The 13,175-nt window shown below is 34.1% G+C and overlaps 1 protein-coding gene across 2 annotated transcripts; it reads right to left on the bottom strand.

Annotated features, from left to right (window-relative positions):
• Positions 1–199: 199 nt before the first annotated feature.
• On the bottom strand, positions 200–11,342 carry LOC130232867 (protein lin-7 homolog C). 2 transcript variants are annotated; one of them, XM_056462848.1, is made up of 5 exons: positions 11,199–11,342; positions 10,298–10,416; positions 4,877–4,948; positions 1,540–1,749; positions 200–398 (listed from the first exon to the last, which is right to left on the bottom strand). In XM_056462848.1, the coding sequence occupies exons 1-5, from the start codon at positions 11,233–11,235 to the stop codon at positions 231–233; spliced, it is 606 nt and encodes a 201-aa protein (XP_056318823.1). In that variant the 5' UTR covers positions 11,236–11,342; the 3' UTR covers positions 200–230. The 2 variants fall into 2 exon arrangements, with proteins under 2 accessions (XP_056318823.1, XP_056318822.1); XM_056462847.1 differs by having other exon boundaries at positions 4,868–4,948.
• Positions 11,343–13,175: the final 1,833 nt, after the last annotated feature.

Genomic DNA, 13,175 nt, shown 5'->3' on the forward strand with positions numbered 1-13,175 from the left:
AGAGCAACAAGGACAAAACAAATTAGAATGTATATTCTCTACGGCTGCGTTAGCTTTACTCGAATTTTCCCCCTCTACATACGAATCCCAGAAAACAGCAGCATTACAAAGTTTTACATTCACGTTAGCAAAGCCGAACCCTCGATTAAGTAGCCTTCAGCGTTAGGGTCCATAAGCACGAGAGCACTCGTAGAAAGAGAGTGGGGGGTGGGGGGGCACAGATGAGACCCCTACTTGGGGAAGTTGTTCTGTTGCCGGCGTTTGGCAGACCTCAACTTCTCAAAGCGTGACTCCATCTCTTCCAGGACTTTAGGTGTATACCGTACCACCAGTTTCACTGTGCCCTGAGCAGCCTTCAACAGCTCCACTGCTTTCTCGTGGTGCTCTCCTTCTACACTCTGAAAGACAAGAAATGCTTTTTGAGTTGGACATTATCAACATTTTTATTTTTTAAATGCCCATATCGCCACATAACTTGAATATAAGTTTAGTTTTTTTAATAATCTGAAACGTGCTGTGACTTGTACTTTAAAGCAGCTTACATAATGCAGTTTACATCAAATCTGAGTGTGTGCAAAGTGTTCACATTTAGATTTGTACAGCTTATTTCCAACATGCTGCTAGTTTCAGTTTCACTTTAACCCTTGGTGACACTTTATTTTGATGGTTCTTTGGTTGAATTTAAATTACACTGCATCTACATGCCAACTAATTCTTATTAGATTATAGGTAGACTGTTAGGCGGGGATTAGGGTTAGTGTAAGTTGACATGTACTTGCAAAGTTTCATATAGTCAGTTAAATATCTGTTGAAGGAGCAGTATCAACAGATATTAAGCAGACAGTCTACTAACACCCAAATGGACCATCAAAATAAAGTATTACCAAACCCTTTAATGGGGCGCTCTTAAATAGAAAATAAAGGTTGACCAATAACTTTGTTTAAATTATGTTCCTGACACCATTTATTTAAATGATCATTTTGTTTTGATGAATAAAAAGGTCAACCAGTCAAACATTTTACATAGTGAATGCCACAACAACTTCTTCATTTTATAAGCATTTACTCTTTTCTGTTTTGAATACTGTTATATTTAAAGGGTTTGTTGTGAAGTGAAGAGAACCTAATCCATGTCAATTGTGTGTAAATGTTTTGTTTGATTTACTTCCTTAGGAACGTATACAATTACATTTAGACAGCTATGTGCAACATAAGGTGTAAAGTACTTTCTTGAAAAAAATAACTGCATATAATTTAGTCTAACTGAAATCACACCAGTTTGGTTTTCATGTAAATTCCTTTATTTTTTCAATTCCATTTTTGTGATTTATTCTCAATTTTTTTCTATATAATTTTTCTAAATTATTCTATATTTTTTCTATTGCCAGTGAAACAAAAAGAAATCAAAATTAGAGGAAGTACAGTACACGATTTGTTAATCTATAATAAAATAAATAAGTGAAATATTACAGATTATCTGCACCTGTGAACTCAGATAAAAGGTTAAATGTCAAGTACATTGGTCTGTTGTGTACATACCACTCCATTCACAGAAAGCAGCTGGTCTCCTCTCTTCAGGCCGCCGTGTCGATCAGCGATGCCTCCAGGAATGATGCGGGAGATGTAGATGGGCGAGTTTTGTTCCTTCCCACCCATTATGTTGAACCCCAGTCCCTCCTCTGTTTTTGGGAGCTCCACCACACGTGGGTGAGAATGACCCTCACTAGCTGCAAACGCAGCCACTGTAGCCTGTCGAAAAAGATGACAAGAAATTAACCACTTACGGGTAACAAAAAAACAACTTCTGCAAGGCATAGATATACCAAAACACACTATATTTATTATATCAATGTCTCACAGTTCCTTAAAATATTATCAGAATTCAGTATTTTAACTCTTTTGAAAGCATGAAATCATATTAGAATGGGTTCTAAGGAATCAGGTCACAATAAAGAGTATATATATATATATATATTCATTTTTTACAACAGTTTTTTACCTTTTATTCTGCAAGCAGGTTTGGTGAACAGACATTGTTTTCTAAATAAAATGCAGGTGAAAATAGCAACCTGCCTCAAATAAGTTGCTGATATATATTTAGGCCACACAGTCTTGTGCTAAAGAAGGCATTACAACCAAGCTAAGCCAATCAGATAATCAGATTGACTTCACTGTCTGTTAAGGTACAAGCAAAAATGGTTCACAGAATTTAATTCCTAGTAAAAGAAAGACCATTTTGATGACATATACTTCAAAAATTTCCTCTGCACAACCTCAATACATATTTGAGAGTATCTGTGCTATTGCAGTAATTGTTGTGGCTGAAGCTTGTTTAGTTTCTTTTCTTCACTAATTACAGCTGAGTATATGCCTGCAGCGCACTGATGCAGTTATTCAACATTACATAACCATTTAAACATCATCTTCACATCATTACATCGAATTTATAATTATTATCATGTAAAAGGGAGAAATAAAAAAATGTTAAGAGCTGAAGAGAGAAAATTATGTTACTTCTGGACACTATTAACTGTAGCTGCTGTAAGTGAAGAGTGAAGGGCTGTCTGTAGACATGCACTGCTCGTCCTTAATGCTGAGAATGGACATGCTAGAAGAGCATCACAATTTACAATGTTTGACATACTGGAAGAAAACACAAACTCTAAACCAGGGGTGTCCAAACTCAGTCCTGGAGGGCCGGTGTCCTACAGATTTTAGCTCCAACTTGCCTCAACACACCTGCACAGATGTTTCTAGAAAGACTGGGAAGAGTTTGATTAGCTAGCCCAGGACTGTCTGATTGGGGTTGGGGCTAAACTTTGCAGGACACCGGCCCTCCAGGACCGAGTTTGGGCACCCCAGCTCTAAACACTGAAATATGTTAATATGAATCTCCAACTGAAACTGACAGTCAGAAGCAAAATTATTTTATTAAACAAAAACTAAAATTAAAACATTAATAAATAATCTTTTCCTTATCTACCCAAAAAATGTAAACTAGGCATGTACATCTACATGTATGACAGTTAAAAAGAATCATTTTTATTTTATTTATTTAAGCTGCATTTGTGTGGTTTTGACTTAAGTATTTGTTCATACAATTCATCATATCATTTTTTTTGGCTTAGTCCCTTTATTAATCAGGGGTTGCTACAGTGGAATGAACCACCAACTTATCGTACATGCACTTCGACCAATTTAGCTTATTCAATTCACCTGTACTGCATGTCTTTGGACTGTGGGGGAAACCCACGCGAACACAGGGAGTTCATACAATTATTTTATATTTATTTCTATGATGTCTGCACAAGATTTAAAGCTGTGCAAACACAAATCTTGCTTTGGTCAACACTGGAAGTGCCCTTTTAACTGAAAAAATGTTTTTAAACTGAAACTAAATATATAAATATATAAAAACAAAATAGAAATATGTTCAGAAAAAAAAAAAAACTAAAACATTAATGAACCAAACTAAAACTAAATTTACAGCAACTTTAAATATAGTACTGAAATAAAAACTCCAAAACTACAATAACCTTGGTCAGCAAAAAGTACTTTTCTTTGTAGTGCCATAACATTTTTCTAAGTGCAGCATTCCAAATGTATCAGTAACCACGGAATCTACAGTACACAGTAAAAATTATCTGTTAATTAACAGTTTCTGTATTTTGTGATTCTCAAGCTTTTTCGGTTTATTTTATGGTTGTGAATTTCCTGTTGGACCTTGATCTCTTCTCTGTTGACTTTTAAAGTTGAAAATTCAACTCTATAGTTTAACAAAGTGACTTTTATTGACATTTAAGCAGTTTGAAATAATGTGACGCATAAGAAATAATATATAGAGAAATAAGTCTATAAAATAACAGAAAACGTACTGCCAGTTTATTTAAAAGGTTTTTGTAGCGTAATATACAACATCAGCAACGCAGACAATATATCACTTTGAATTGTTAAAAATGTTCATAAAAGCTACTTCGTTAAACTTTAAAGCATAACATAACAAAATTAGGTTGAAATTTCCCAAAGCTAGTCAGAAAATACTGTTTTACTTTCATTTTTGAAATGATACAATTCACTTACAAATTTCAAGCGCCAGAGATACAATTTGTTTAACGTAAGAGTTAGGGCTGCACGATATTGGAAAAAAATCTAGCGTTACGATATATATTGCAATCTAAATACAATTTCACCAGATAACTTGAATCTTTGTTTCGAAAGAAGTTATAATGTTAGATCGATTGGGATGACTCTGCAGTGGGAGTGCATATCTGTGAGTATTTTCATGCATAACAATATATAAATGCAGTCAAGAAAAAGATACAAATGAAATAAAGTGTTTTATCATATCCCGAGTCTAAGAGTATTCAAGTACAGTAACTGAATGAAAAAATTATTCAATAACATTAAAGTTACAAATGGTCCCATTTCTTATGTCTAAATGCTTTTAAGATTATTATACAATCACAGACATCAAAAACACATGCAAACGATTAATTATAATCCAGACTCAACATTGCGTATGCTCACGATGTGACTATTGCGATTGATCTCATTGCGATAGCAATGCTGAAATGATATGTTGTGCAGCCCTAGTAAGAGTTATACGATGTTGTGTCTTGTATAAAAACAAACAAATAAAAAACAAAGAAACAAACCAACAAACGCACCACTAAGGACTGCTGGCCCACACCATCTACAAAGAAGAGCTCATATTTACTAAATTTAAACCCAGGTTGAGACAAACACAATTCACACTAATGTCTTAAATTGTAGTTTCCCACATTTAGACTAAACTTGCACGCATTAATGTTGCAAATGAATAACAAATATACATTTTTATGCTCTGAGAAGGAATAGAGTTGTCTACCTGACTTACCTTTGCTGTTGCGTTCGCCCTCACCTCAGGGCTGCTGTTTATGTCCACCGTCTCATACACATGCTCGTATACCTGACAAACACACAGAAAGCACACAAATGCAGTATGAATACAAACTCTGTGGTCTTGTTCTGTAAACCCATCCAGGCAAACAAACACCGACATACAATTTAAACCAGATTTCCAGAACCTCAGGCAGTTTCCCAGATCCATCTCAGTTCAGCTACAAACTAAATTACTTGTGAATCGTAATTCAACCTTAACAAGCCATTTAAGTCTGTCACATTAGTCTGTATCTGATCTTCAATGGACAGCCACCATTAACGGTGCAACTGTGTCCTAGACCGTAATCTGTGACTGGAAAGCCACACCATTAGGAGGATACTGTATCAAATCAATCTCTTTACATGGCTCGCTCTTGATGCTTTAGCACATGTTTAGCACATCGTTATTCCATCTTGCATTCAGGGCCATCATTATACGTCCACCCACAAGCCTCAGTGTTCAACCAAAATGTGTGTGTTTATCTGAGAATCAAGAAAATATTCAGAGTGAAGTGTAAATGGTTAAGAAACACAGCTCTTGAGTTACTAATAAAGCACTTTACACATCTATCAAAAAAAGTACAGCACTTTACTCGAGCACCATCACATGCAACAGAAAAACAAGCTTTTCAGGAGAAACGTCATGGGTGACCTTGGAGCCTCAACACATGCAAAATATAGACAGTTTTGTTCATCCAGAGGTCAGGTTTAATAAGACTGTGTAGGCACAGATATAAGCGATAATGTAACACTTTTAGCGTTTCAGTGAATTATGATGCATTTTCAAGACTCACTCAATAGTGTGGAGAAAAAAAATGGTTGTAAAGCGTGTAAAGAGCCTAAAACCCATTTAATAAAAGTACATGTGTGTAACTGAACTTTAAAAGTGACTATAATACTAAAATGTTTAGTTTATACATAAATACTTGGTACTAATTAGTCAGTATTAGAGATCATGTTAATTTATTAGTATAAGTCATCTGGGATCAGTTACTCAAACATGCATTAAATTAACCAAAAGCTAAAATAAAGAAATGTTTCATTTGAATTTAAAATAATTTTCTAAATTATTTTATTAGTTTTCAAGAAGACAAAAGCTTCCACCATAGATAACAGTAAGACAGGCTACTTCAGCAGTAAATTAATATATTTGATTAATTCCTGAGGAATCACAGACAACTGAAAATTCAGCGTTGTATCCCAATATTTAACTAGATTTTTCTCAACCATGTTACTGGAGGACCACCAGCTCATTTTCCATAGGTGCATCTAAAATCACATACTTCTACTCTAAAATGCACTATTCTACACCTTTTTGTAGATTAAATGATGCAAGTAGTGCATTCACACTGAAAACTCTAAAAAATAATAAGTGCACTTTAATAACCCGGATGATGCACTTATTCAACCGGTAAAATTAAATGTGGGATGCTGGACACTTCATGCACTCAACTATGCTCACGTAGCAGAAAGGGCTGAGCTTTCGGGCGCACATGTTGAATTACTTTTTTTTGGATTGTAAAAAGCAAAAATTTTCCTACGAGAGTGATTATACCGCCTGCCGATGGTGAATGTGGTTATACTCGTGGCAGGTATTATTTGGCAGTTTGGACATTTATTTCACTAATTTGGCAACTGTCAAACATCATCAGGGAAACGATTTGAATTTCCCTGTCCAGTGTTCCATTTGGGATGACACTACATACATATGTATGCATGCATACATATGCTATTGAGTGTGTACGTGCATAAGTGCATAGTGTGCCATTTGGGACGCAGCTCACATCTCCAACCAAACACACCTAAATCAGATCATCAGCCTATTAGCAGAGACTGAAGCTGCATCCGAAATCGCATACTTCCATACTATAGTATAATAAAAACAGTATGAGTAGTATGTCCAAATTCATAGAATTTGAAAACAGTTTGTGAGAAGTACCCAGATAACCTGCTACTTCCGCCAAGATTCTGAAATGCGCATATGATGGCGGTTTTGTTAACTCATTATGCACTGCAAGTATTCATGAATTGGAGTGAAGTGACGCAATTGACATGGGTAGGTCACGTGATGATGACAAAATGGCGAAATGCAGCCATTCATACTACAAACATTTATACTGTACAGAACATACTTTTCTAATGGCCGAGTAGTACATTTAAATTCAAATGCAGTACCTACTGAGTAGTAGGCGATTTTAGACAGCCTAAAAGACCTGTAATGGGTGTGGCAGATAAAGGAGACATCCAAAACATGCAGTGTTGGTGGTCCACCAGGAAAGTGGTTGAGAAACACTGTTTTAAATTATATTATTGGAAACCAATTAAAAAAAATAAATAAAATAAAAAACTCAAACAGACAGTATTCAAGTTTTCTTCAAAAAACACATACACAAAGTAATATTACTGACCCAAACATTTAAAAGCTTATTCCTAAAAATGGCAGTGATTTCATACCATTATTTTTATACTTGTATCAGCATTTTTTTCAAAATGCATATTTTAATGTTGTTATGCCTTAAATCATTTTTAAAACAAACAAAAAAACATTTTGTGACATTTATCACAAAGCCATAACATGGAACTACTCATCAGATGATAAATAAATAATAATATTACCATGTTATTACTAAGAATGACATGCTGAAAGGTGAAAATGCAGTTTATAACTGAACAATCATTTAAGATGAGTGCCGAGACCACATTTACGCTTTTAACAGAACCTTTATCGAAGCTAATCTTTCCTTCAGAAACCTCTGCTTTATTACAGGCTCTCAGGCAAAGCAAAGCACAGCCTCTCTGCAGCGAGCATCACTTGTGCTGAGAGTTCAGAGTCTTCAGTGAGCACGACAGATGACCAAGCAGCAGGGAGGAGACGAGTCAAGTGCCAACAGTCTTAGATTCACTACATGGGCAACAGAACACTAGTTTTATGCCCAGTCTGAAACAGACAAATGGATTGATGCTATTTGTGGACATCAGAATCAATATCCAGTATCCAGTCCTTCTGCACAACAATAACTACGCATGTACTATACTAATGAGCACTTTGTCATAAGCATTAGCGATGAGAGCAATTTCAGACATAACGACCGCTTGCGTAAATAAGCTGAGTACTTGGGCGGAAAAAAAGGGGGGCGGGGGAAGAGCTTGTGAGGATGAAACAACTTCCGCCTGCTCAATTTTTTTTGTATTGTTAATCTGTCATTCTTTGGTACCTGCATCACACATTACTGTTTTTTTTTCTTTCCTCAGCATCACACGGTGGGTCTCATTCACCAATAATGCCTCAGTGGATTACATACAATAGAAGTTCTCACCAAAACTTAATTTGGACATCAATTTGTAATCCCTTTTTATGATGTTAATGAATTGGGTGTACTTTAAAAACAGCAGCTGCATGCCCAGAGTCATTTGCATAAAACACAGACAAATATCCATAGGGCTTTATGCACAACTTTTCTTTTATAAGCATAAGCCACTCTAAGCTAACATATGATGCTTTCTAAAAACTCACCTATAATAACCTGTTAAGATGCTATAAATATATTTTATGCAGATCTCTGATAAGTTACACTGGAATATCAGACGCATTTTCAAATTTAATTCAGGAACGATGTAAACAGACTGCCAGTAACCCTGAATCAAATACACACATTTTATTATTTCATTATAACATGCTCATTACATAAATAAATATTTACAGTATAATTAGAGAATTATTATAATTTAATGAATAATTAGAGGTATTCATTATAAACATTATTTATAGGGATGCTCCGATCGATCGGCCAGAGATCTGTATCGGCCATTTATCACATTTAATAACTCGATCGGTACTCGCTGAGCTGGCCGATCTCATGAACCGATCGCAAGTGTTTGTGTAAGTTGGAGACGAGTAAAAGATTTGAATGACCTTGCATGTATTTAGGCCTTTTACATTAAAAACTGAAAGTTCTGTGCTTTTGACAATATTAAGTTCACTAAAACCTGTCTGGAAATATTGCATAAATATATAATTTTTTAACATGAATATTTATTAATATAACTTCTTGTAATACACTTACTGCAATAAACAGTGATGTATATGCCTATTTCCTTTTAGTAAAGAAGTATTGGATTTATAGGTGTGGATTTTAACTTCTTATGCATCAAATATGCGCTCCTATCTTTTTCCTTACTGAGACATGTTGAATTCTTCCTCCATCATTTGCGTCCAAATTGCATTGTATGTTATTTTTCTTACCAATTTTTTTAATGTTTTATCAATTATTTTGTATGAATTCTGACCATGACATGTTCACACCTAAAAGGCTATAAGAGACATGTTTAAGGGATTATATGCAGCATCCTTAATTTATTCTCTGAGGTAAGGTGAGCTCTCCACTTAAGTACCATACGTAAAAGTAAAAATGTGCTTAATGTATTGTGAAGCTTCAAGCATCAGAATTGGTATTCTGTATCAGCCAATCACCATCATAAAGAATCGATACTTGGTATCGGTTGCAAAAATCTTGATCGGAGCATCCCTAATTATTTATTACCTTAACTAGTGGTGTGTGGGAAAGGAAATAAAAGTGTGTCCATGTTTTGCTTGCTTGTTGTAAATTGCTTGTTGATAATTGACTTTAGTACAAATGCATTCAATTATGATTTACTTATTGCGTGCATATGCAGATTTGTACACATATATCTTTAAGTACACATGCTAAAAAGAATAGGACCTAGGGTGTTAGATTTAAATATAGTGTAACATTTTTTCTTATGAGGATCAGTTCTGACTTTCAACTAGAAGCTTATTAGCCTGCTAACCGACTGTTTATCAGTACTGATAAAGCATGCGTTAATGTCTTTTTCTTCATGGCCAGATTTAATTACATTTATGAAGGTGCTATAAACTGAATTACAATATCTGTAGTAATTAGAAAATGCCCTCATATTTTGTAGATAAAACTTAAGAATTGAATTCAATTCATGAATACTGTATAATCTTTTTGATATGACTTAAATGCACAAGTCTTGTTGTTTCAACTCGTAAGAAAATGCCTCAGTAAATCACTAAATTAAAAATCAAAGGTTTTGGAGTTAAAAAAAATAAGATGTGAAAAACTAATATGAAATTAAATGATTTTATTGCCTCACTTCTTATTAGTAAAATATATAATAGTCAAAACAGTGCTGTAAAGAACTATTATTACAGCTAAAAATCACACTTCTGCTGCTACGTCTGCTGTCATAATTAACAGATTAGTTAAGGTTCATTCGTAGCACAAAAAAGGTAAACAAGGCAAAAACAATCACCAGTTTTTCAACCTACAAAATGATTTAGAAGACATTTAAATTTAATTTGAAAGCATGAATGTGATGTTGAAACACTTACTTCCCTTACGGCCTTGCAGAACTCGCTCTGCAAAACCCTCTGAAGGGCCTGCAGCTTCTGGGGTGGCACTTCCCCTGTTCTCTGGAGCTTGTCCAGCAGCTCAATGGCACGAGATATGTCTGTAGAACAACATATGTAAGACCATGGATAATCATTTGAATCATGCCATCTGGAGATGTTGTCTGTGGCTAAACAGCTATTCCTAATAAATACCACACGGACATTGACCACGAATAACAAACTCTTTCTTTATGACAAATATTATTGTTGTTATTATTACTGAGACATTTTTCATGTACTAGTACATAATGTACCTATAGCTAAAAGAAATAATGTTTGTAAATAAAAACTAAATAACTTAAGGACGAAATAATTTACTAATATTATGCTACTTATCAGTTTCTTCACTTTTGCACGTTATTAGTTCTTCATTTATATAGCTAAATCAGTGTTTTTGCTAATCTACTAGCCTAAGTTACCTCTACACTGTATTAAACCTGCAGTTAAACTCAAAATAAGATGCTGACTATCAGGGCGTCACTGAAAGACTTTACTAACCTCTAGAAATAATCAGATACTCTGATCTCTGACCTGAAGTGCCCATGCTAACAGAGCTCACAAAAGATTAACGCTTTTGACAGTTAGCCTCGTGTTTTCCTTTCATTGAACGTAAACTCGCAGCTTTAACGACATAACAAATTTCCCTATTTCACATTGTATAAGTTTTGTAAACGTAGTTTAGTTTATTGAATAACGTATATGATCTCAAACAGTAAATAGATGCTATCTCTCTGTCGAGCACTAATCCATCCTCACGAAGTGACAGCGGGAGAACAAAAAGCGTGATTTACACAACACCGCGTTTCACATTCGGCAGAAAGTGTCTCGGCGAGCGGCTTACCTCTTTCCAGACGAACAGGTTCTCCTAAAGAGGCCATTATAGCCCTGGTTGTTGAGTTTGCGTTTGGCGAAAGCTCCAGATTTGCGTCTCGGCTGCTGTGTTTGTTGCTGTTAGCTTGCTGAGCTTAAGCGCTGTGGCTAATGCACCGAGATTACGGATGAGTCAAGAGCGTCATTGCTGCGTTACGTTTGCGCAGACACTTTGCATACCATAACAAATTGACTTCATTAATGTTTTTTTTCAATGAAATGTTAATACATTATATATTTTTAATATTCAACAACATATTTAAACACTGCTCGACGTGATATTTCGTTCAGGACATCGGGTTTGACTGTATAAATTATTATAATTCAGATATTAGACACGTGTAATAGGGCTATTTACTGTCAGTAATATCTTAAGAAAACAATGTTATGGTAGCTGTACAATGATATGTGATCAACAACAGAATCCACAATTGGATGATGAATTAGCCAATCAGAATCCAAGAGCAGAAATATTTTCATACATTTTAAACTATATGAGTTTATAGTTTATTCTAGGAATAAACTGATATATGATGATCAAAAAGTTTTTCACTTTAGCCTATAGGTGTTTAGGCTATTTAACAATTCTTTAGGCTATTGTTAGGTTATTTAGACATCAGATAATACATTTAAATAACAATGTTATCACTTTACTATCAAGAAATATATGACAGATTTTTCATTGTTGGTTCCGTTATTTACATGAAATATATTTTACTTTTATATTATTTAAATCAAAAATATTTGTTGCTGATGCTAAAAAAATAATGTTAATTAAGATTAATTAATGCTTCAGAAGTGTTTATTTTGTTAAAGTAATTAACTAATGCTAAAACATTTTTTTAAAACAATTTTTCTTATTAAGAAACACTATTTATAAAAGATTAATCTACATATATATGACATATATCTACATATATATAACTTTGAAATATAAAATCTTCATAACCAAACGGCAGTTTTTTTTTAATCAAGCAAAAAAATTGTTGTACTTTACTTATATACAGCTGAAGTCAGAATTATTAGCCCCCCTTTGAATTTTATTTTCTTTTTTAAATATTTTCCAAATGATGTTTTAACAAAGCAATAAAATTTTCACAGTATGTCTAATAATGTTTTTTTCTTCTGGAGAAAGTCTTATTTTTTTTTTTGGCTAGAATAAAAGCAGTTTTTAATTTTTTTAAAAATTATTTTAAGATCAAAATTATAGCCCCCTTAAGCTATAATTTTTTTTTCTGGTAGTCTACAGAACAAACCATCATTATACAATAACTTGCCTAATTACCCTAACCTGCCTAGTTAACCTAATTAACCTAGTTAAGCCTTTAAATGTCACTTTAAGCTGTATAGAAGTGTCTTGAAAAATATCTAGTCAAATATTTTACTGTCATCATGGCAAATATAAAATAAATCAGTTATTAGAAATGAGTTATTAAAACTATTATGTTTAGAAATGTGTTGAAAAAAATCTCTCTGTTAAACAGAAATTGGGGAAAAAACAAACACGGGGGCTAATAACTCAGGGGGGCTAATAATTCTTACTTCAACTGTATATATGTATATATATATATATATGTGTGTGTGTGTGTGTGTGTTTACTTTTTCCAATTCTCATTTTTTATTGGACTGCCTTGCTAAAACAGTGATTTTATGAGTATACTTGCTGGTTGTGGTAAGAGAAACAGAGAATAGAGTGGCCTACTCTGTAGCAAATGGGACAGGGCCCTGCTGGGTCTTACCAAGGACTACTTTGAACTGGGGAAAAATTTGATCCTCACAAAAATAACTCAGTCATGCAAGTTGTTTCTCAGATAAAATGCACTAGAGAATGTGTTTTATTGTCCCTTTCTTTATCTAGTCCAGTTATTATTGCTTTAATTATTTTGCAGCCTCATAGTTGTCTTAATAAGGTTAAGCAAACACTCATTAAGCCATGCTGATAGCTATT

The sequence above is a fragment of the Danio aesculapii genome, chromosome 7 (genome assembly GCF_903798145.1).
Source record: "Danio aesculapii chromosome 7, fDanAes4.1, whole genome shotgun sequence".
Taxonomy (NCBI): domain Eukaryota; kingdom Metazoa; phylum Chordata; class Actinopteri; order Cypriniformes; family Danionidae; genus Danio; species Danio aesculapii.

Bases quoted from the DNA above. Each gene is read 5' to 3' on its own strand.
- LOC130232867 (XM_056462847.1), bottom strand. From the start codon at position 11,235: ATGGCCTCTTTAGGAGAACCTGTTCGTCTGGAAAGAG. The intron at 4,949-10,297 runs GTAAGTGTTTCA...TGTGTTTGTCAG, and splicing joins TCTGCAAGGCCGTAAGGGAA to GTATACGAGCATGTGTATGA. The intron at 1,750-4,867 runs GTAGACAACTCT...CTTTTTCGACAG, and splicing joins CAACAGCAAAGGTAAGTCAG to GCTACAGTGGCTGCGTTTGC.